Source organism: Caretta caretta, chromosome 6, assembly GCF_965140235.1.
Source record: "Caretta caretta isolate rCarCar2 chromosome 6, rCarCar1.hap1, whole genome shotgun sequence".
In the NCBI taxonomy this organism is placed as follows: domain Eukaryota; kingdom Metazoa; phylum Chordata; order Testudines; family Cheloniidae; genus Caretta; species Caretta caretta.
The window spans coordinates 18,479,465-18,501,006 of NC_134211.1; the positions used below are offsets into that span (position 1 = coordinate 18,479,465).

Consider the following 21,542-nt stretch of genomic DNA (forward strand, 5'->3'; position numbering starts at 1 on the left):
AGGAAAAGGGCTAGGTCTCCACCAAGCTGAGAAACATAAAAAAGAAATGGTCTATGGTGAACTCACTGCCCGCGGTGCCAGCATCCTCAAGAGTGAGCACCTCTGACACACCGGACACCTCTGACACCATCCACTCTGGGACCTCTGCCGGCAGGAGAAAGGAGTCAAGTAGCAGGCATAAAGTGGCCTCCTCCTCCACGGCACTGACTACCCCTATGAAGGGCACGGTACTGCAACCTCAACCTCCTGTGATGGCTCCCCCTCCAGCACCGAGCTTATCGGCGCCAACCATGGAACTGCTAAGACTGGTGCCCATGGCACCGAAGAAGGCAACACACATAGGGTCAGCACCAGCCTCACTTCCACCCAAGGCAGCAGTGCAGAAGAATACAGCACCGCATACGACAGCACTGATCCCCCTTATGCACTCGTCAGATATGGAAGCATCCTCTGCTCCCAGATCTCCACTGGTTGGCACCTCCTGCTTGCCTGAACAGATGGCACCAGACAAACCAGAATCTCCCAATGCACCACCATTTTTGAATGATGAGGCGAGGACAATGTGGAGGAGGCAGTTCTCATCTGGACAGTCCTCTCCAGCAGGCATGGAACCTCATTATAGACCCAGGGACCTGCCCCCATGGCTCACTAACCCATAGATGTGCCCTCCCATTCCATTTCCCAGTCAATGGGCACAGTGGGACCTATGGGCAGCCTACAGGTCTCAATTCCACAGACCTCCCAATTCTCACAGTAAACCTATATGCTCTGCAAAGACATCAGTACATGAGCCCTCTGAGGTGACAGAGGAGGTGGAGAAAGACATGGATGAGACCACAGAACACGAAATATCCCCTGATCACAACCCCTCTTCTTCCCCTGACGAGGCAGTAATGCCCCTGCCTCCCACTACTACAGATGACTTTCAGGAGTTATTCCGGCATGTGGCACAGATCCAAAATATTCCTCTTGAGGAGGTACCAGAGACACAACACCAACTCCTCAAGTTCTTATACACTTCGTCTACGACAAAAATAGCTTTGCCCATAAATGACGCTCTGATGGAATCTGCGGAAATTGCATGGCAAACAACTGCCACCATCTCTCCAATCAATAAGTATACGGACAGGAAATACTATGTGCCAAATAAAGGCATGGACTTCCTTTTTGCACACCCACAATGTAACTCCTTAGTGGTGGATATGGTCAACCAATAGCGCAAATATCCTCAATTCAAATCCATGCCACAAGAGACTAGACCTCTTGGGGCGAAAAATTTACTCTTCCGCAACTCTTCAATTCCTCACAGCCAGTTACACAGTGTTACTCACTAACTGCAATCACGACAATTATACAAAACTGAATGATTTTGTCCAAGAAATTCTGGAGGAAAAAAAAGAGACCAATTCTGTGCTGTCATCAATGAGGGACAACTTATTGCTAGAACAACGCTCCAGGCATCCCTTGATGTGGCAGACACAGCAGCATGCACAACGGTGACAACCATTGTCATGCACAGAGCATCCTGATTTCACTCATCTGGTATGCCAAGAGAACTCCAGACCAAGATGGAGGATCTTCCCTCAATAGGAAGAAGTTCTTCTCCACTAAGACGGATGAGATCCTCCATTCTATGAAGGACTCTAGAGCCACACTGAGGACCCTCAGGATCTACACACCCCCTACGAGGAGACACAGATACCAGCCTTATAATTATAACAGAGACAGCACGTCTCAGCGCAAGCAGAGACAATACAACAATCAAAGACAAAGGCACAGACCACAGAAACATTGCCCTACCCAATCTCATGCTGCAACGTCCCAAGCACCACTAAACAAAACACTATTTTGAAACATTGGTCGAGGGTCTGACCAACCTTCCCCAGCGCCAACTGAACAAACAATCCAAATCTTTTGTCATCGGCTTCAACCATTTTACCATATGTGGGCCTCTATCACCATGGACCACTGGATTTTAGAGATCCTTCGAACGGGTTATGCCATCCCTTTTAGCTCCATCCCACCTTCCCCCGTCCCTCTTACGGATCCTTCTCACAAGGATCTATTAGGACAAGAACTACATCACCTTCTACAATTAGAGGCTGTGGAACAAGTTCCACAACACAGAGGGAACAGATTTTATTCCCATTATTTCCTGACTCAAAAGAAAAACGGAGGTTGCTGACCAATACTAGATCTCAGGAAACTCAAAAAATTTGTCCGTATCCACAGATTCAAAATGGTTACACTGAACTCTGTTATCCCTTCGCTGGAAAAGGGTGACTGGTTCTCAGCCCTCAACCTACAAGATGCGTATTTTCACATTACCATCCATCTCTCTCATAGACAATTCCTACGATTCACAGTGGGACAAGATCACTTCCAGTACAGAGTACTGCCATTCAGACTGTTGACAGCTCCAAGTGTCTTTACCAAAACCCTAGTGGTGGGAGCTGCTCATTTGTGCAGACAGGGAATATTGATATTCCCATACTTAGACAATTGCCCTACCCTGACAGAAACATCTCTCCCTTTCACTTCCTAAGACTACAAATCAACACAAATCCATCCTAATTCCAGTACATCAATTGGACTTCATAGGAGTGCACCTGGACTCAGTGGAGGCCAAAGCATCACTGCCAATGCCCATGGGTGGCGTGTATCATAGACTGGGGGAGGCTATGCCTCCCCAAACTGCCTGGCATGGCCCCACCCATGCTCTGCCCAGAAGGTCCCCTCCTGCTTGCCTTTCCCCCTTATCCCCAGCCCAGGCAAACTGTTTGCTCATTTTCATGGAAGTGGGCTAGGGATGGGGGGACTTGGGGTGGCTGGGGCTGCCCAGAACTGGAGGCTGTGCTGCCTGGGGCTCAGGAGGCTGCTGGTGCTGCAGTGTCCACCCTGTGCTTGGGGGCACTGAGAGCCGCGTGCTGCTCACCTATCCAGCACTCTGGGGCTGGGGGCTGTGCACCACCTGCCCTCCTGGCATGCTGGAGGAGGGGGCCGGTGGTTGCAGGGAGAAGGGGCTCTGGCAGGGCCTTGGGTAGGAGGGGTGGCACCTTGGGCCGGGGCTAGCCTCCTCAAGCTAGCAGGTCACCCGCTGCCCATGCGGATGCCCCGATTCACAGCAATGATCTCCCTCATATCAGTGGTCGCAGACAGCGCATGGGTGTCTTCATACACCTGCCTACAATTTTTGGGACATATGACGGACACCACTTTCATTGTAAAAACGTGCCAGAGTACATATATGCTGCCTTCAAGGATGGCCGAGCTTGGTGTATATTCCACGAAAGCACAGCCTAAACAAACCCCAAACACCAACCCCAGAGTTCTACATTCACTAAGATGGTGGACAAACCCAATAAATATTTGCTCAGGCATCCTGTTTCATCAGGATCCACCATCCATACAAATCACAACAGATGCCTCACTGATTGGACGGGGAACTCACCTAAACCAACATACAATCCAAGGCAAGTGGTCCCCCACAGAAACACATTTACACATCAACCTACTTGAATTACACTCGGTCCTACATGCCTACATTTCCTCCCTCTTATATGAGGCAAAACGATAAGGGTCCCAACAGACAACATTGTGAGCATGTTCTATATAAACAGATAGGGTGGAGCACGTTCCCACTCCTTATGCACAGAGGCCTTAAAACTATGAACTAGTGCATAAAACACAACAACATCACTATTGCAGCAGCATACCTCCCAGGTCGACTGAACATGATGGCGGACACGTTAAGCAGATAGTTTTCCCAAGAGCACGAATGGGAACTTGATGACGAAATAACACATTTTTCACATGTGGGGATCCCCACACAGATTGGTTCGCGACGTTAGTAAACAAGAAATGCCCAAAGTTTTATTCACGAGCAGGACTAGGGGACAATCCCTAAGGGATGCTTTTCTTATCAAATGGAATGCTCTTCTCCTATATACATTCCCACCGATACCTCCAATCTCCAGAGTAATACACAAAATACAAACCAACAGGGCCAAAATAATACTCATAATACCGACATGGCCCAGACAGACATGGTTCTCTTATCTGCACACCATTCACTCTCCCGCACCTACAGAATCTTCTCTCTCAGGACAATGGTCAAGTCCTCCATCTGGACCTGGAGAAACTTCACCTGACGGCATGGCTCCTTCATGGCTTCCACCACGACAAACTAACCTGCTCAGAACAAGTAAAACAAGTGTTAATAAACAGCAGGAAACACACACAACACTTACCTCCAAAAATGGAAAAGATTCTTCCTATGGTGCCAGAACAAAAATATCTGCAAGCCAGGCACCACTTCCACTAATCCTGAAATATTTATTATCTCTAAAGAACTCAGGGCTTGCTACGAGCTTGCTTAGAGTTCATCTCACCACCATCATGGCCTTCCATCAGCAGGTAGATGGGACATCTATATTCACTCACCCTATTACTAAATGATTTCACAAAACATATACCCAGATGTCCAAGAACCCATGCCAGCATGGGACTTAAATCTGGTGCTCAGAAGTCTAACCAACCCCATGCTCATTATTTCACTTATCTATGAAAGTGGCATTCCTGGTCACCATTATATCGGCGTGAAGAGTCAGCGAGATAGGGGCTCTCATGACTTACCCCCATACATAATATTCTTCAAGGATAAAGTGACACTTAGAACACATCCTAAGTTTATTCCCAAAAATATCGTCCTCATTCCACCTCAACCAACCAATTCACTTACCTACATTTCATCCAAAACCATACATTAACTCTCAAGAAGCGGTCCTGCACACATTGGACGTGCAGTGCACCTTTGCATTTTATCTGGACAGAGTGAAGGCCTTCTGAAAATCACCTTGACTTTTTGTGTCAACAACAGAATGATCAAAGGGCTCTGCCATATCTACACAAAGATTATCTAAAGGGATATCCAGCAGTATCCATATGTGCTATTCACTGTACAACACTGAAGCCCCTGTGGACATCAGAACGCACTCAACAAGAGCTTTATCTACCTCCATGGCATTCCTACACAATGTGCCCATTCTAGACATCTGCAGGGCGACCACCTGGGCCTCTTAGCACACATTCACAAACCACTATGCAATTACTCTCGGTTCAAGGTCAGACACAAGATTAGGCCTCACTCCACTAGCCTCAGCAACAAACTCAACTCCAAAGTCCCTTCCACCCTCATGAGGGCACTGCTCTACATTCACCTGAAGTGGAGCACCCCAGGGACAGCACTCGAAGAAGAAAAGAGAAGGTTACTCACCTTGTGCAGTAACTGAGGGTCTTCTTTGAGAGCTTGTTCATGTTGATTCCATTCTAGGTGTGCATACCCCTTGCGTGCCCAAGTAGGTGTTAAGTGCAGTTAGAAGTTAGAGTCCCATCGGGAACTTCACCCCAGGTGGGGCATGCTCTGGTCTCCAGGGGTTAAACCCTGCTTGGACTGCAACAGGTCTATGCCTGTTAGTGAACCCCGCAGCAGTTGCCTCAAGTGCTTGGCAGAATCACATGTGAAGGACAAGTGTTTTCTCTGTAAAAACCTAGGACCCAGAAAGAGTGCAATATCCGTTTGAGGGGTCTCCTCATGGAGGCTGTCCTCCAATCGGCTTCTGAGCCGTCCCAGCCGAACTCTACCCCTAGTATCTCAGCCTCGGTGTGTAGCACACCCCTGGCACTGTAGACTGGTGACATGGGTGTAGCGAGGTTGAGATTCACCGGCATAGCACCTCCTGCTGGTCATCTCAGGAATTAGCTCTTCAGCATACAGAGCACCGCCTACTGGCCAGTGTCTCACCTGCCACTGGCCCCATGTCCCTCCTGGACCCCGAAGCCCTTTACCTTGGGGTGCTACCCCAGCAGTACCCCACAATCTGGGTCTCCCCTTCCAGGGGAACCCCCAACCCTCTATCCCCACCTTACCTCAGTGGCTACTGCCAGTCATCATCTAGCCCCTGCTCACTAGGGCAGAGTGCAGTTTGTAAACCACTCATCATTGGCAAGGAGGTAGAACCTGCTGCCTTTGCCTATTCCCAGGTTGTATCTCTGCAGCCCCAGTACCTTTGTAGGCCTTCACCAAGACCTGCAGCCTGGGGGTTTACCGGGCTGGAGCTCCCCAGCTCCTCTTGTCCTTTTCCCCAGCACTTCTCTGCTTCGGTACCTTGTTCCCAGGCAGCTAGCCCGTCACCTCCAGGGCTGGAGGAAGACTTCTTCAGCTCCTGGCCCTCAAGCCCTCTTATCAGGGCCAGCTGGGCCCTGATTGAGCTGGCCACAGCTGTGGCTGTTTCCCTGATCAGCCGAGCTTTTCCCAGCTGCAGCCCTCTCCAGGGCTGCTTTTAACCCCTCTTCTCCAGGAATGAGGCAGCTGCCCCACTACAATGGGCATCAGTCCACACTTTCGCAGAGCACTATACGATCACTAGAGACTTTGCCTCTGATGTCATCTTTGGCTCCACAGTACTGTTATCTTAAGTGACCCAACTACGAAGTCCCAGCCCTCCAAAAGGGGTACTGCTTGGGAGTCATCTACAGTGGAGCACCCATAGGGACACTACTCAAAAAAGAAGTAGTTCTCACCTTGAGTAGTAATGATGGTTCTTCGAGATGTGCCCCCCCCCATGGGTGCTCTACAACCCACCCTCCTCCCCTCTACTTTAGAGTTCTTGTTATGACTCTGTGGTAGAGAAGGAACTGAGGATGGTTAGTCCACACACGCTGGCTAGCCTCCTGGCACAGAATGAGGAGAGACCATGCATGTGTGGGCCCAATCTCCGATCAGCAGTGCAGGGACACAGACAACCTATAGTGGAGCACCCCTAAGGAGACGCATCTTGAAGAACCACTGTTGCTGCACAAGATGAGTAACTTCTTTTCTTCCAGCCTTACCCAAATTTCAGCTCAAAAAGTGTACACTAACTGCCAGCAACAATATGCATATCTTCAACCATTATTAGACTAATAAAATACGTATATGAAGTTCTAGTAAGATATAATCTTCAAACTAAAATGGTTATTTAAACTGCAGCCTGCAAAAGCAACTAATTGCCTCAAAAGTACTATCTATACCTTTGTGAAGAACCAAATGACTCTAAAAATAATCAAGCTTCTCTTTCAAAACAACTCTTTTCCCAGCAGATGTGCACTATATGAAAAGCAGAGGAACAATAAAGCAGATAGCTATGGGACTTATTCCCCTTAGCAGGAGTACCAGCTGGAGTGCTATTAATCTCTCATCTAACACATTTGACACTTACTGATAGAAAATTTCATATTTTAAAATGTCATCTTCAGTGCCACTAAGTCTGTGACTAATATATAAACATCTATGTACTGTGAATTTACGTCTTGCCCTTGGTAGCTTTCTGAGAATGTATCTTGGGCACATTTGTTCTCTCTTCCTGCTTCTGCAGGGGCTCTTTCTGGAAGTTTTGTCATGAGCACAAAACTTCTGATTTAAGAGTTGATATTTCAAAGTGCTTTCAAAACCATATACATACTCAAATTTTACTTTAGAAGTTGTCAAGGAAAATAGCATTAATTAAATAGAGGGAAGATTCAGAATTAAGATAATATGATCATGCTGCATGTTTCCTAAACAATGGTAGTGAGTGTAGAAACCAAGTAGCTGTGATCATCCATGTCGGCATAATGGGTGATTGAGTGTAATGCCGACAGACCCTGGTTGTTGGTGGGCAGGACTGAACCTGGGGCCTCTGGAGCTTAGTACATGAGCCTCTACAGCAGGGTGGGCAAACTACGGCCCGCAGGACCCTCCTGCCCGGCCCCTGAGCCCCTGGCCCGGGAGGCTAGCCCGCAGCCCCTCTCGCACTGTCTCTCCTCCCCTGCAGCCTCAGCTCACTGCACAACTGGCGCAATGCTCTGGGCGGCGCAGTGGGGGTGGAAGCTCTTGGGGCAGCGCAGCTGCAGAGCCCAGCCTGACTCAGTGCTCTGTGCTGCACAGTAAGGGGGCAGGGAGCAGGGCGGGTTGGATAGAGGGCAGGGGAGTTTGGGGGGGTGGTCAGGGGGTGGGGGGATGGATAGGGGTTGGGGCAGTCAGAGGGTGGGGAACAGGGGGGTTGAATGGGAGCAGGGGATCCCAGGGGGGCAGTCAGGAAGGAGGGGGGGTTGGATGGGGCAGGAGTCCCAGGGGGGCTGTCAGGGAACGGGGAGGTTGGATGGGGCATGAATCCCGGAATGGGGGGCTGTCGGGGTGAGAAGCAGGGGGGGAGATAGGGGGCAGGGGCCAGATCACGCCCCCCCCCCCCCCTTAAGCGGCCCTCCATATAATTTTCGAAACCCGATTCGGCCCTCAGGCCAAAAAGTTTGCCTGCCCCTGTTCTACAGCATGAGCTAAAGCCACCTGGCTGTTAGCCAAGGCTGTAGAGCAGACTTATTTTATCTCTTTCGCTAAGTGGTCTCAGTGCCACTAGATGGGACAGAACACCACACCTAGGAGATGTGTGAGTTACATGAGCATCAGGAAAAACTGGCATTATAGAGAGACCTATTCAAAGGACTGGCATTAGGTTGACATTGACTAATGTAGTGCCTGGATACTGTTGTCAGTCAAAACAGTAACATATTCATCATGAAAATAAACATAGAAAACAAATTTCAGCCTACATAAACCAAGGGATCATGTTTGTCAGCTTCACCTCTGTAGTTCCTTGAGAGCCACAATTTTAGCTGGTGGATGTTCCTGGCAACAGAAGGCTTACAAGAAAATTCTGCAGAGTTAGGATTGCGCGATGTGGGAATAACCTGACTAGGCCCTGATTCTATCACTGTGCTTAAATTACCACCAGGTTTAACCAGGGGTGGGGGAAAGCTAGGTTCAGGGTGTTTTCCTTCATTTTAGTATTTCTAAAATTCCTCATGTAAAATAAACAGTTGGTGGAAAACCCAGTCAAATTAAGGCCCACTCTTTTAAAAAAAAAAAAAGTTTAAGAATTTCTGAAATTTAAAAATTAATTTTAACACCCATGTAGTAATTTGATTGAGTCAATGTGATGGTGATCATGAAACTGCCTCAAAGCATCAGCTCTTTGTCATGTGCTGTCATATTTTTGAGTAATGATAATTGAACAATGACTTTTTGCACTTTGGAAATTAATTTATGAAGTCTTTGAAAGTCATTCAGCTGTGTTCAGAAATGTCCACCCCCTCCTCGTGCAAATTTATGTTAAAAATAAATACCTATGACATAAACAAACAGATCTGTACTTAATGAGAGAGCAACAAATAAGTTCTAACTGCTTTTATATTTTTGCTCTAGAGACCCTTAGTCTCATTTTTGCTGTACAGGATTTTTTTTGCATTGCTACCCCCTAATGGTCATGATGTCTTGGCTTTAACTCTAATGCTGGTAATTTTGTCTCCCACTCTACACAGATTTCAGATAAAAAGCACACAATAGCTTTTGTTCACTTTAGTAGAGAAAATAAAATAGTAGTAAAATAATGCTAAAATTGCTGTCAGACTTTCATCACCTAAATTTTCTTTTAGCTTGCTGGAGTCTTTTTTTCTCAGTTTTTCTGAATGCTAATAATAAAGAGGCTTATGATTAATTTGCGGATAGAGTAACCTTTTTCCAAATGCACCCTACTCAATAAATGAACAAGCTGCTTACAGTAATTAAAGTAATGTCATCCTGTGCTCAAATTGCTTGTGCTAATACGGCTAATTGACAACAGCAAGCATTAACTGTGATTAGTCATATGCATCTAATGTCATCACCAGTGCCTATAATTTTCTACATAGAGGGAATTTCACATCTGTTTAAAATCATTTGTCTGCTGTCTGCATTGGTGTTCTTTCTTATAATATTCTATAAAAGATTCTTCTAATCATCTGCTGTACATAAAAGTTGGTCTTTTTCAAACATGTGAAGTGCTAGATGTTGGGGAATAGCATACCACCTACGTTATTCTTAAATATCTGTGTTTATATTTAATTAATAAATTTGAGTTTCCACTATATTGCATTCATCAAAATCTCTTTATGCCAGTTCCCTATTCTACAGGATGTAGATTATTTACAACAGAACAGTCCACTGATGGAATTAATCAACAGGAGGTATTTCATGGAAAAACAGATGGGCCAAAAAGTTCGGTTTTGTAGGAATTTGATAGGTATTTCTTTTTGAAATCCAGAAAGAAATACTTCTCAGGGGGACATATGTTCTAAGGTTTTACATGATACCCATTGTTAGTAAACTTTTTTTTCTGTAAGTGGTACAATATTCATTTTAGAGTAGAAGCAAATGTCAGAAAAAAGCAGGCGGCTGCCAAACAACATTATAAGGGAGCATTGCACACTTTAAACGAGCATGTTCTCTAATTGATCAGCAATGTAACAACGAAGCAACATTAACCGGGACGACTTTAAGTGAGGAGTTACTGTACTCCAGTTGAGGCCTAATCAGCGTGGAGTAGAGGGGAGGAACTGCTTCTCACGTCTTGCTTACAACACTCCTGCTAATACATCCCAAAATGATGTGTGCTTTTTTTTTTTTTTTTTTTTTGCAACAGTGCTATGCTGTTGACTCACATTTAGCTTGTGGTCCAGTATGACCCCCAGAACCCTTTCCACAGTACTCCTTCCTAGGCAGTCATTTCCCATTTTGTATGTGTGCAACTGATTGTTCCTTCCTAAGTGAAGTACTTTGCATTTTCCTTATTGAATTTCATCCTATTTACTTCAGACCATTTCTTCAGTTTATTCAGATCATTTTGGATTTTAATCCTACCCTCAAAAGCACTTGCAACCCCTCCCAGCTTGGTATCGTCCACAAACTTTATAACTGTACTCTCTATGCCATTATCTAAATCACTGATGAAGATATTGAACAGAACTGGACCCAGAACTGATCCCTGCTTGATCCCCCTCGATATGCCTTTCCAGCATGACTGAACCACTAACTACTCTCTGGGAACAGTTTTCCAACCAGTTATGCACCCACCTTATAGTAGCTCCATCTAGGTTGCATTTCCCTAGTTTGTTTATGATTTAAAACATCTAACTTGTCTACATAATTTTTAACTTGTTCTTTCCCTATTTTAGCCTCTGATTCCTTCCTCATTTTAGCCTCTGATCCTACCTCATTTTAACTGGCATTCACTATCTTAGACGTCCAGTCACCACCAACATAAATAAGAGGCCATTCCAAAAGATAGAGGTTTGAATACCAGTGTGAATATTTTTAATTGAATTTGTAGCAAAGAAGGTAGTCAATGAAGACATTTATATAATGGGGGGGTCATATAGAAAAGTTAAAACTCTAAAATATCAAGGAAACCAGGTGTTTATTTGTAACTTTGATAGAGGAGGCCTTTACAATAAAGTAGCCTTGAAAGAACCAGGGCATGAATGAGTATTTTGGATGTATTAGAACCTTCACTTTTATTAATCTTGGGTGTTACGTATAACAATAATAGGTAAAACATTTTCAGACACGTAAATTTTAAGTTGATATGTAAAAACCATAGGTTGGTTTTGGCAGGAAACACTGTGAGGAAGCAGGCACAATGCTTTTGACCCATGGTGGTTCTCTAAGTGGCTCTTTACTTTCCCATTCACAGGATCTACCAACAGTGCAGTTTGGAGCAGTGGAAACATCTAGAAAGCAGTGCTTTTTGGAGCACTCTTGTGTCTGCTCCTTGAGTCCCCAAACACTAAGGGTATGTATATATTGCAATTAGGCACCCGTGGCTGGCCCATGCCAGCTGACTCAGGCTCACAGGGCTTGGGTTGTGGGACTAATTGCAGTGTAGATGTTCTGGCTAGGGTTGCCAGTTTTGGTTGGATGTATTCCTGTAGGTTTCATCAGGACATAATCTTTAATCCTGGAGACTCCAGAACAATCCCGGAGCGTTGGCACCCTAGTTGCAGCACAAGCTCTGGGACTCTACCACCTTGGTCCTAGAGTCTGGGCTCCAGCTAGGATGGCCAGATGTCCCGATTTTATAGGGACAGTCCCAATTTTTGGGACTTTTTCTTATATAAGCTCCTATTACCTTCCACCCCTTGTCCCAGTTTTTCACATTTGCTGTCTGGTCACCCTCGCTCCAGCCCCAGCCTGGACATCTACACTGCAATTAAACAGCCCCGCAGCCCTAGCCCCATGAGCCCAAGTCAGCTAGCATGGGCCAGCTGTGGGTTTTTAATTACACTGTAGACAGACCCTCAGAGACAAAGGTTATAAAAGGGGATGGAGCATGCCAAATGCCTCAATTCCTTCCAGCTACAGTTGTTTGTGTACAAAGAACCTTATTCAAGTTGCTTGACCCTGGTTTTTCTGAATGATTGTTCCCAGTGCCTTAGTGTTTCGTAATTTCTTTACTTTTTAATTAGTTTTAGTTCATTTTTAATTTAATTTTTCAGCTAGTTACAATTCTGGAGCCTTTTGGGCTCCCCTCATTCTGATGCCAGTTCATGGATCTGCTGCAGAATCCTAAGAAATCAGGATTCTAAAGCTGTTCCTCCTTCCCCACAGCATGTTTTGCTTTGGACGTCCATATTAAGCATCTGGCTTACCTTGCAGAAGAGCACTTGCCAAAAATCAAGTCCATATTCATAGGTTACAAGGTGAGAAGGGACCAGTGTGATCATCTAGTCTGACCTCCTGTATAACACAGGCCATACATCTTCTCCAAAATAATTCCTAAAGCATGTCTTTTAGAAAAACATCTAATCTTGATTTAAAAATTGTCAGTGATGGAGAATCCACCATGACCCTTAGTAAATTGTTCCATTGATTAATTACTTTTGCTGTCAGTAATTTACATCTTTTTTTCCATCTGAATTTGTCTCGCTTCAAATTCCATCCATTTAATTGTTTTATACCTTTATCTCCTATATCTAAGAGCCCATTATTAAATATTTGTTCCCTATCTATATATGTATAGAGACTGTAATCAAGTCATCCTTAAGCTTTCCTTTGTTAAATAGATTGAGCTCTTTGAATCACTATAAGGCATTTTTTCTCATCTTTTAATCATTCTCGTGGCTCATCTCTGAATCCTCTCCAGTTTTTCAACGTCATTCTTGAATTGTGGGCATCAGAGCACAACTGTGGGCATCTGGGCACAATATTTCAGCAGTGGTGGCACTGGTGCCAAATACATAGGTAAAATAACCTCTCTATTCCTACTCAAAATTCCTCTGTTTATGCAGCCCAGAATTGCATTAGCTCTTTTAGCCACAGCATCACATTGGATCTCATGTTCAGCTGATTATCCACCATGAGCCCCAAATCTTTTTCAGAGTCACTGCTTCCCAGGATAAAGTCCCCCACCCTGTAAGAATGGCCGACATTCTTTGTTCCTGGGTGTATATGTTACATTTAACTATATTAAAACTCACATTGTTTGCTTGTGCCCAGTTTCCCAAGTGGTCAAGATTGCTCATAATCAGTAACTAGTCCTCTTTATTATCTACCAGTCCCACAATTATTGTGTCATCTGCAAACTTTATCAGTGATGATTTTATGTTTTCTTCCAGGTCATTGATTAAAAATATTAAATAGCATAGGATCGAGAACCTATCCCTGTGGAATCCTATTGGAAACACACCCGCTTGATGATGATTCCCCATTTACAGTTACATTTCGAGACCTATTTTTAAGTCATTTTTTAAAGTCAATTAACTTGTGCCCTGTTACTTTTATGACATTGTCATTTTTAATCAAAAAGTCATGTGCTACTAGAATCATAGAATCATCGAATCATAGAATATCAGGGTTGGAAGGGACCTCAGGAGGTCATCTAGTCCAACCCCCTGCTCAAAGCAGGACCAATCCCCAATTAAATCATCCCAGCCAGGGCTTTGTCAAGCCTGACCTTAAAAACTTCTAAGGAAGGAGATTCTACCACCTCCCTAGGTAACACATTCCAGTGTTTCACCACCCTCCTAGTGAAAAAGTTTTTCCTAATATCCAACCTAAACCTCCCCCACTGCAACTTGAGACCATTACTCCTTGTCCTGTCCTCTTCTACCACTGAGAATAGTCTAGAACCATCCTCTTTGGAACCACCTCCCAGGTAGTTGAAAGCAGCTATCAAATTCCCCCTCATTCTTCTCTTCTGCAGACTAAACAATCCCAGTTCCCTCAGCCTCTCCTCATAAGTCATGTGTTTCAGACCCCTAATCATTTTTGTTGCCCTTCGCTGGACTCTCTCCAATTTATCCACATCCTTCTTGTAGTGTGGGGCCCAAAACTGGACACAGTACTCCAGATGAGGCCTCACCAATGTCGAATAGAGGGGGACGATCACATCCCTCGATCTGCTCACTATGCCCCTACTTATACATCCCAAAATGCCATTGGCCTTCTTGGCAACAAGGGCACATTGCTGACTCATATCCAGCTTCTCGTCCACTGTCACCCCTAGGTCCTTTTCCACAGAACTGCTGCCTAGCCATTTGGTCCCTAGTCTGTAGCTGTGCATTGGGTTCTTCCGTCCTAAGTGCAGGACCCTGCACTTATCCTTATTGAACCTCATCAGATTTCTTTTGGCCCAATCCTCCAATTTGTCTAGGTCCCTCTGTATCCTATCCCTGCCCTCCAGCGTATCTACCACTCCTCCCAGTTTAGTATCATCCACAAATTTGCTGAGAGTGCAAACCACACCATCCTCCAGATCATTTATGAAGATATTGAACAAAACCGGCCCCAGGACCGACCCCTGGGGCACTCCACTAAGTCAAATATCTTGCAAAAGTCTAAGTATATTATATCAACACTATTATCTTCATCAACGAAACCTGTAATCTCATCAAAAAAGATAGTTAGTTTGACAGGATCTATTTTCCATAAACCCATGCTGATTTGTATTAATTACATTACCTTCCTTTAATTCTTTATTAATAAAGTCCCGTATCAGCCACTCCATTATCTTGCCCAAGAATTATGTCAGGCTGACAGACCAATGATAATGTGGGTCATCCTGTTTACCCTTTTTAAAAATTAACACAACATTAGCTTTCTTCCAGCCTTCTAGAACTTCAGTGCTCCAAGACTTATTGAAAATCTACATTAAGGTCCAATGAGCTCATGAGCCAGCTCTTTTAAAACTCTTCGATGCAAGTTAGCTGGACCAGCTGATTTAAATATGTTCAACTTTTAGTAACTTCCTGATTAACATCCTCCCGAGATACTAGTGGAATGAAAAAAGTGTTATCATAACATGATGAGACTATATCGTCTGTTTTTCCCCAAATTCTGAACATGCTTCAGGTTTGAGACAACAAATATTTATTGAACACTTCTGCCTTTTCTCCATTATTATTGATAATTCTACCATTTCCACTTAGTAATGGACCAATATCATTGTCAGGATTCTTTTTGTTCCTAATATATTTTTAAAAGGCCATATTGTCCTTGACTCTGCTGGCCATAGATTTCTCCTTTTGTCCCTTTTCTTCACGGATTAGTGTTCTACAATTCCTAACTTCTGATTTATGTTCATTATCAACTTCACCTTTCTTGCATTTGTTAGCTTATTTTTAACAGCTGTCTTCACTTCTCCACTAAACCTGGTCAATTTTTTAACCAGCACAGCCTTCTTCTGCAGTTGTGGAATTGTGGCTTTTTGGGAATCTAGTAAGGTGTTCTTAAATTATTCCTAAATATCATTCAAATTTTTCTGATTACATTCTTCCTCCCACATGATTTAACTCATAATTGTTTTCAGCTTTGTGAAATTTACTGTATTAAAGCACCAAGTATATATATTACTGGTCTGGACTTTATTCTGCCTGAATATGATAAATGTGACCAAGTCATGATCACTTGTACCTAACCTACCTTTAATTTTTAGTTCTATGATTATTCCTCTTTATCTGTTAGAAGAAGGACTAATAAAGAATTCCCCTATGTTGGCTACAGCACTTTTTGAGTTAGGAAATTGTCATCTACAATGTTTAGAAATTCCACAGATATTTTAGTACTGGCAGTTTACTTTAGCTATCTAAAAGCAACCAGATGAATCCTTCTGGCTCTCCTAGAAGGCAGATAGAACAACAAACCAAATGCCTCCTGACAATGTTCCCTCTAATTTTTTACACTGATGTGTGAAATAAATATTATGTGCATCAATATGGAGGTGATTTGTGGTAGGGGTAGGGCTGAGGGGTTTGGAATGTGGGGGGGGTCAGGGCTGGGGCAGAGGGTTTGGTGGGGGGGGGGGATGAAGGCTCTGGCTGGGGGTGTGGGCTTTGGGGTGGGGCCAGGGATGAGGGACTTGAGGTGCAGGCAGAGTATCAAAGACATTTGGCTAGAGAACTCTCACACGAGGCAATGTAGTTACTCAGAGCATATTTGATGCTTCCAGCATCCAGAATAGTATCCTCAGCTCTCTCTCTCTCTGAGGCACCACTCCTGGCTAAGATCTTTTGACCTCCCCTCTGAAATCTGTTTAAGGAGAAATTCAAGGACACTAGCTCAACAGCCGGGTCTTTGTATATTTCACAGTTTCCCAGAAGGAGCTACAGTGTTTCAACCTTCAGGTTTGAGACAATACTCAACCCACTTACCCTTCACAGAATAGGCAATTTCAATAACAGTCACAAACCAACAGAAGAGAAAGGCTTTTAGGCCATAATCCACACACAGACCACTTGAAGCCACAGATTTGTTGGAATGTTCAGGAGTCCACATCCAATTGTACCTACTGTGTACCCTTCCCTTAAGGTCGGAGACGACTTAGCAAATATTGGAGATACATGGATCAGCATAACATCTGATCTGTGGTTCTTAGAGATAATTTCTCTAGACTATGTGCCATTTAATTTTCTTCATGCTCTCTGCTCAATTCATCTGCCTCCTTCCCTTTTCAGGGACCTTTCTCATGAGAATTTGTTAAGAGTTGAAGTTCAATCACTCCTCCAGCTGGGGGGCAATAGAAAAAGCTTCTGTGGAATTTCAGGGAAAATGTTTCTAGATATTTCCTCATTTCTCACCCACCTCCAAAATAGAGGGCTTTGTCCAGTTCTGAATCTCAGAAAATTCAGCTCATTCATCAGAAAATTCAATTTCTGCATGATCACCACTCTACCATCTGTGGTGCCTTACCTTTCCTTTCATGGCTGGTTTGGGGCACTTGAGCTAAGGGATACTTATTTTCATATTGGTATCAGATATTCCTACAGAAAGTATTTGCAATTAATGATTGGACAAGATCACTGCCAATACAAAGTTCTCTCATTAGGCTTTTCCATGGCACCTTGGATACGCAAAATGCCACTCTGAAGAAGCAGCTCATCTAAGGAGGCAGGGCATCCATGTCTATCTGTACTTACACAATCACCTGAAAAGAGCATTGTTAATGGCAACTCTCTCAGAGGCCATGGAAGTAACATGTAGGCTGTTCCAAAGCTGGGGACTGAGCAGCTGAGAAAAGTTGCACTCCACCTCCACACAAAATATAACTTATCTGGGTAGTTCTAGAATATATTTAAGGAAAGGTTTTTCCTAATAAAAGAGATAATACTTGTCTCAGCAAGTTCTATTCTTCCTCAGTCTGATGGGACTCACACCATCAACAACCTATGTAACCCCAATTTACAATGTTGAGAATTAGACCACTTCAACTTTGGTTGGCAAGCCATTACAAACTCAGTGTGGACAGCATACACATGAGATTCTACTGCCTAAAGAGATACTCATGCCTTTTACTGGTGGACAAAAAGAAGAAAATGTCATTCAAATCATCCAGCTCTATCTGCTACGTTAACCTCAGACACTTCCAGCCTTGGCTGGGGAGCATGATGCCAGGGATTAATAGCCATTGGAACTTCCGGGAACAGAAGCTTCATGTAAATTTTTTGGAACTGAGACTAGTGAGATGGGCCACTGAGGTTTTTCTTCTCCTAAAATACTGAGTAGAGCAGGTGCTGACACCAATGTTTTATTTGAACAAACTCAAGCCAATTATATAAGAAAGCCATGAAACTCTGGGAATGTTGCAAACTTCACAAAATCTATCCCATAGCTATTCACCTAGAGAAAAAAGACAACATATTACCAGACCCACTGAGCAGGAATCAGTAAGACCAACATGAGTAGTCTCTGAAATGCATTAGTAGACTGGATTTTCTTCCCATAAGGTCATCCAAAGCTAGACATGTTTGCCATGAAGCACATCACCAAATGCCAAAGGTATTTCTCAAGGGCAGGGATGGACAGTACACCCATATCAAATACATTTCTTCTTGAATGGGTAAAAAAGACTTCTTTATGCTTTCCCCCCCAGTTCATCTAAATTCCAGAGTCCTAAAAAAGATTCAACAGGCCCAAATCATAAGTAATATTAATAGCCTACATATGAACCTAGAAACAATGATTCTCAGATCTTCTTCAAATGTCAAAGGGAACTTATGTGACTGTCCTGATCACTCAGAACTCCTCATGCAAAAAAAAAAAAAGGTCACATCCAGCACCCAGACTCACATTTGTTCCATCTCACAGCCTGGCCCTTCAGACCTTGTCTTCAGTAGAGTTGGACTGTTCAAAAGGTGTGCAGCAATACTCCTGAACTCCCGGAGACAATCCACCTATTCCTGTTATTCACGTAAAAGGAGAAGGTTCTCCTCTTGAGCAGATGACAATATTACGCCATCCACAACTGAGTATATATTATACCTAAAATCTCAAGGCTTCTCTGTCTCTTCAGTCAGAGTACAGCTGGCAGCAATTTCTGCCCAGCATACTCCAGTAGAGCAAAACTATTTAGCCACTCTGTGGTCAAAAGGATTTTGAAAGATCACATCAATACTTGACCTTCCATCAGTGAACAGATTCCTATTTGAGATCATATTCTAGTACTCACCCAATTAATAGGGACTCCTTTCAAGCCCATGAGAAAATATTCCATATGTTCTCTGGAATCAATGTTTAATTATTCCTCATCTCACCTTTCTAGGAGAGGGTACTTCTTGCTAAACTTCTATGAGTGGGAATGTGCAGAGGCGACTTGAAGAAGTAATGGAGATTATTCACCAGTAACTGGAGTTCTTTGAGATGGGCTTTGCACATCCACACTCCTCCACCCACTTGCTCTTCTTCCTTAGAAGCCTAGTACATTAACTGATTTTGCGGAGGTAGTGGAAGGAACTTAGGAGGTTGGTGCACTGCACCCATGGTTATACCTTCACTTTCTGAGCACTTGGAGCCTTGTGGGAGGGGAGCTGAGTGCTCCAATGGGCATTGCCTCCTAGAGAATGCCTCTGCAAATTGCAGTGTTAAAAAGCTGATCTGCATTCTAATAACTCCAGAGAAACATAAAAATTTAAGCAGACCTTGCAGGTCATATTTTTCTGGATTTATGGACCAATGTAGGTGTCGGTCATATTGACTTATGTTTGGATTTCACTATTGGTGAAAGGCTATAATTAATATTTAATTTCTGGCCCCTCTCACTTCCTTTTGTTTCGTTGTATTTCTTTTTTCATTTTGAGCTATGTTTTTTTTGTCTCTTTTTTTTTTTTTATTATGTAACAGCTTTATGGTTCCAGTCCCTATTATGGAGTTGATAAAGATGTATATGAACACAGATATCCTACACGGCTGCCATATACTGATTACCTGGTCAGTGGAGCAATAATAGGAGAGTTGAACTGCCTAACTAAGCAAGAAATGGAATATACCGTTACCTGTGAAACTGCTGTTCAGGTCAGTGAATATGGCTTTAAGCTTTATCTGTATCAGAATGTTGTTCTATCTAATAAATCAGACATTTTTACATTGCTATTTATAATAAAATGATTTAGACCAAAATAGCCCATAGCTCCCATTGACTTCCAACTTGGAAAATTTTGGCCCTAACTTTAAGAATTAAAGGCCAAAATGTTCAAACCTGGTTGCTTAAAATTAATCTCTTAAACAAAAGTGGCCCAATTTTCCGAAGCGCTGAGCCAGTGGTGTTGAAAAGGGATCTCTTGCAGACTTGTTAATGTACACAGGAGAGGTGGTCTCTCCTCCTATGGACCTTGGTGGGGGGGGGGTGTAGAATTAGGCAATCTCATAGTGTCTAGCCAAGTAATTCCACATAATGGAATTTCTTTTTTTCTATCTCTTTTCTTACAAAACAACTTAGGAAATTAAATTTAATATATTAAGAGAAGGTCAAAATTAAACCATTAAGCATTCAGCATTTTGTACATACAACCTTAACTCTGCTTTATTTCTCAAATAATACAACTTTTTAAAACTTTAGATCCATACATGTAGCATCTTGCAGTACTGTGAACCAAGCTGCATATGGCAGAGTAATTGATATGATCATTTAAGTTATGTGTATAATTATTAAACCATTCTTAAATCACTGTACAGATTAAGTATACAACATGAAGTGATAGTGAAAATTGCTGGCATGGATAGGTCAAAGTTAGGGGAAAGTTTCAGAAAGGGCCCTGTGAAATCTTGTCCACAGAATGGTTTCTATGGAGGGTACTATAATTTCCATCATGGACATCTAAGGCTTTATCTGGGGTCTTTTGGCATTGTTGATTTTGTGTTCCTTCCTGTCTGAGGTAATCTGCAGTCGTTAACACAGTTCGTGAATACCCCCAAATGGACACCAGGTCAAAGAGTATTGACTTGTATTGGAAGTGGTATCCATTGTAGTCAAAATGAACCCATTTCCTACGTGCAGATACTAGTGGTATATTCAGAGTATGCCTTCTTGAGATGGATTAATGATATGAAGTCCACTTTTGAGATAACTGCTAGGGTAGACTACATTGTTATGTTTCAGAGTAGCAGCCATGTTAGTCTGTATCCGCAAAAAGAAAAGGAGGACTTGTGGCACCTTAGAGACTCTCACATTTATTTGAGTGTAAGCTTTCATGCGCTACTTCATCCAGTGAAGTGAGCTGTAGCTCATGAAAGCTTATGCTCAAATAAATGTGTTAGTCTCTAAGGTGCCACAAGTCCTCCTTTTCTTTTTACATTGTTATGATTTCCCAATTCTTATATTGTCTACTGAATGAGTGAAATAAAACAGCACGGTGATATATACTTGCAGTGCCTCCAGACTGTACCATTTTTTGATTGGAAAGGTTATTTCAGATAAAGAGGCAATTTTGGTTGTGATTGCTCAAGTGAAAGATAAGAGCTGCTGAAGCCCATAAAGCTTCTGAGGTAGCCTCATTGTTCTTGATAAGAAAGGAGTGTGCCTTCCTGTATGTTGGTCATTTAGCAATAAGTCTTCCTCTATCAGGCTGACTATAGCCTTGGCAAATTATCAGCCATGGAAAGGGAGTCCAGGTCTCATCTGATGAATGTTGTAGAATTCCTTAGCCAGCCCTTCTAGCCACTAAAGTACAATTGTTCTAGGCACTATACAAACACTGGCTAGTACTTTAAATTTTGCAAAGACATTCAGTTTAAGCTTAACATTAAAAAGTCTTTGAAACCTAAGCGATTGAAAACATTTATGACCTCATCTATAGCTAACAGCAATAAAAATGGTGTGGTGTCACTTTTTTGCTGAAATTTCTCATCATCATCCATCAAAGTAAACCAGGAACTGTCTTAG

General features: G+C 43.2%; 1 protein-coding gene across 1 annotated transcript in view; it reads left to right on the plus strand.

The window, feature by feature from the left end:
* LOC125637986 (solute carrier family 9 member C1-like) overlaps nucleotides 1–21,542 on the plus strand; it is a 295,718-nt gene that overhangs the window by 267,510 nt on the left and 6,666 nt on the right. The window contains exon 22 of the mRNA XM_048853105.1: nucleotides 19,505–19,675. Coding sequence (XP_048709062.1) covers nucleotides 19,505–19,675 — 171 coding nt within the window. The remainder of the gene's footprint in view (nucleotides 1–19,504; nucleotides 19,676–21,542) is intronic.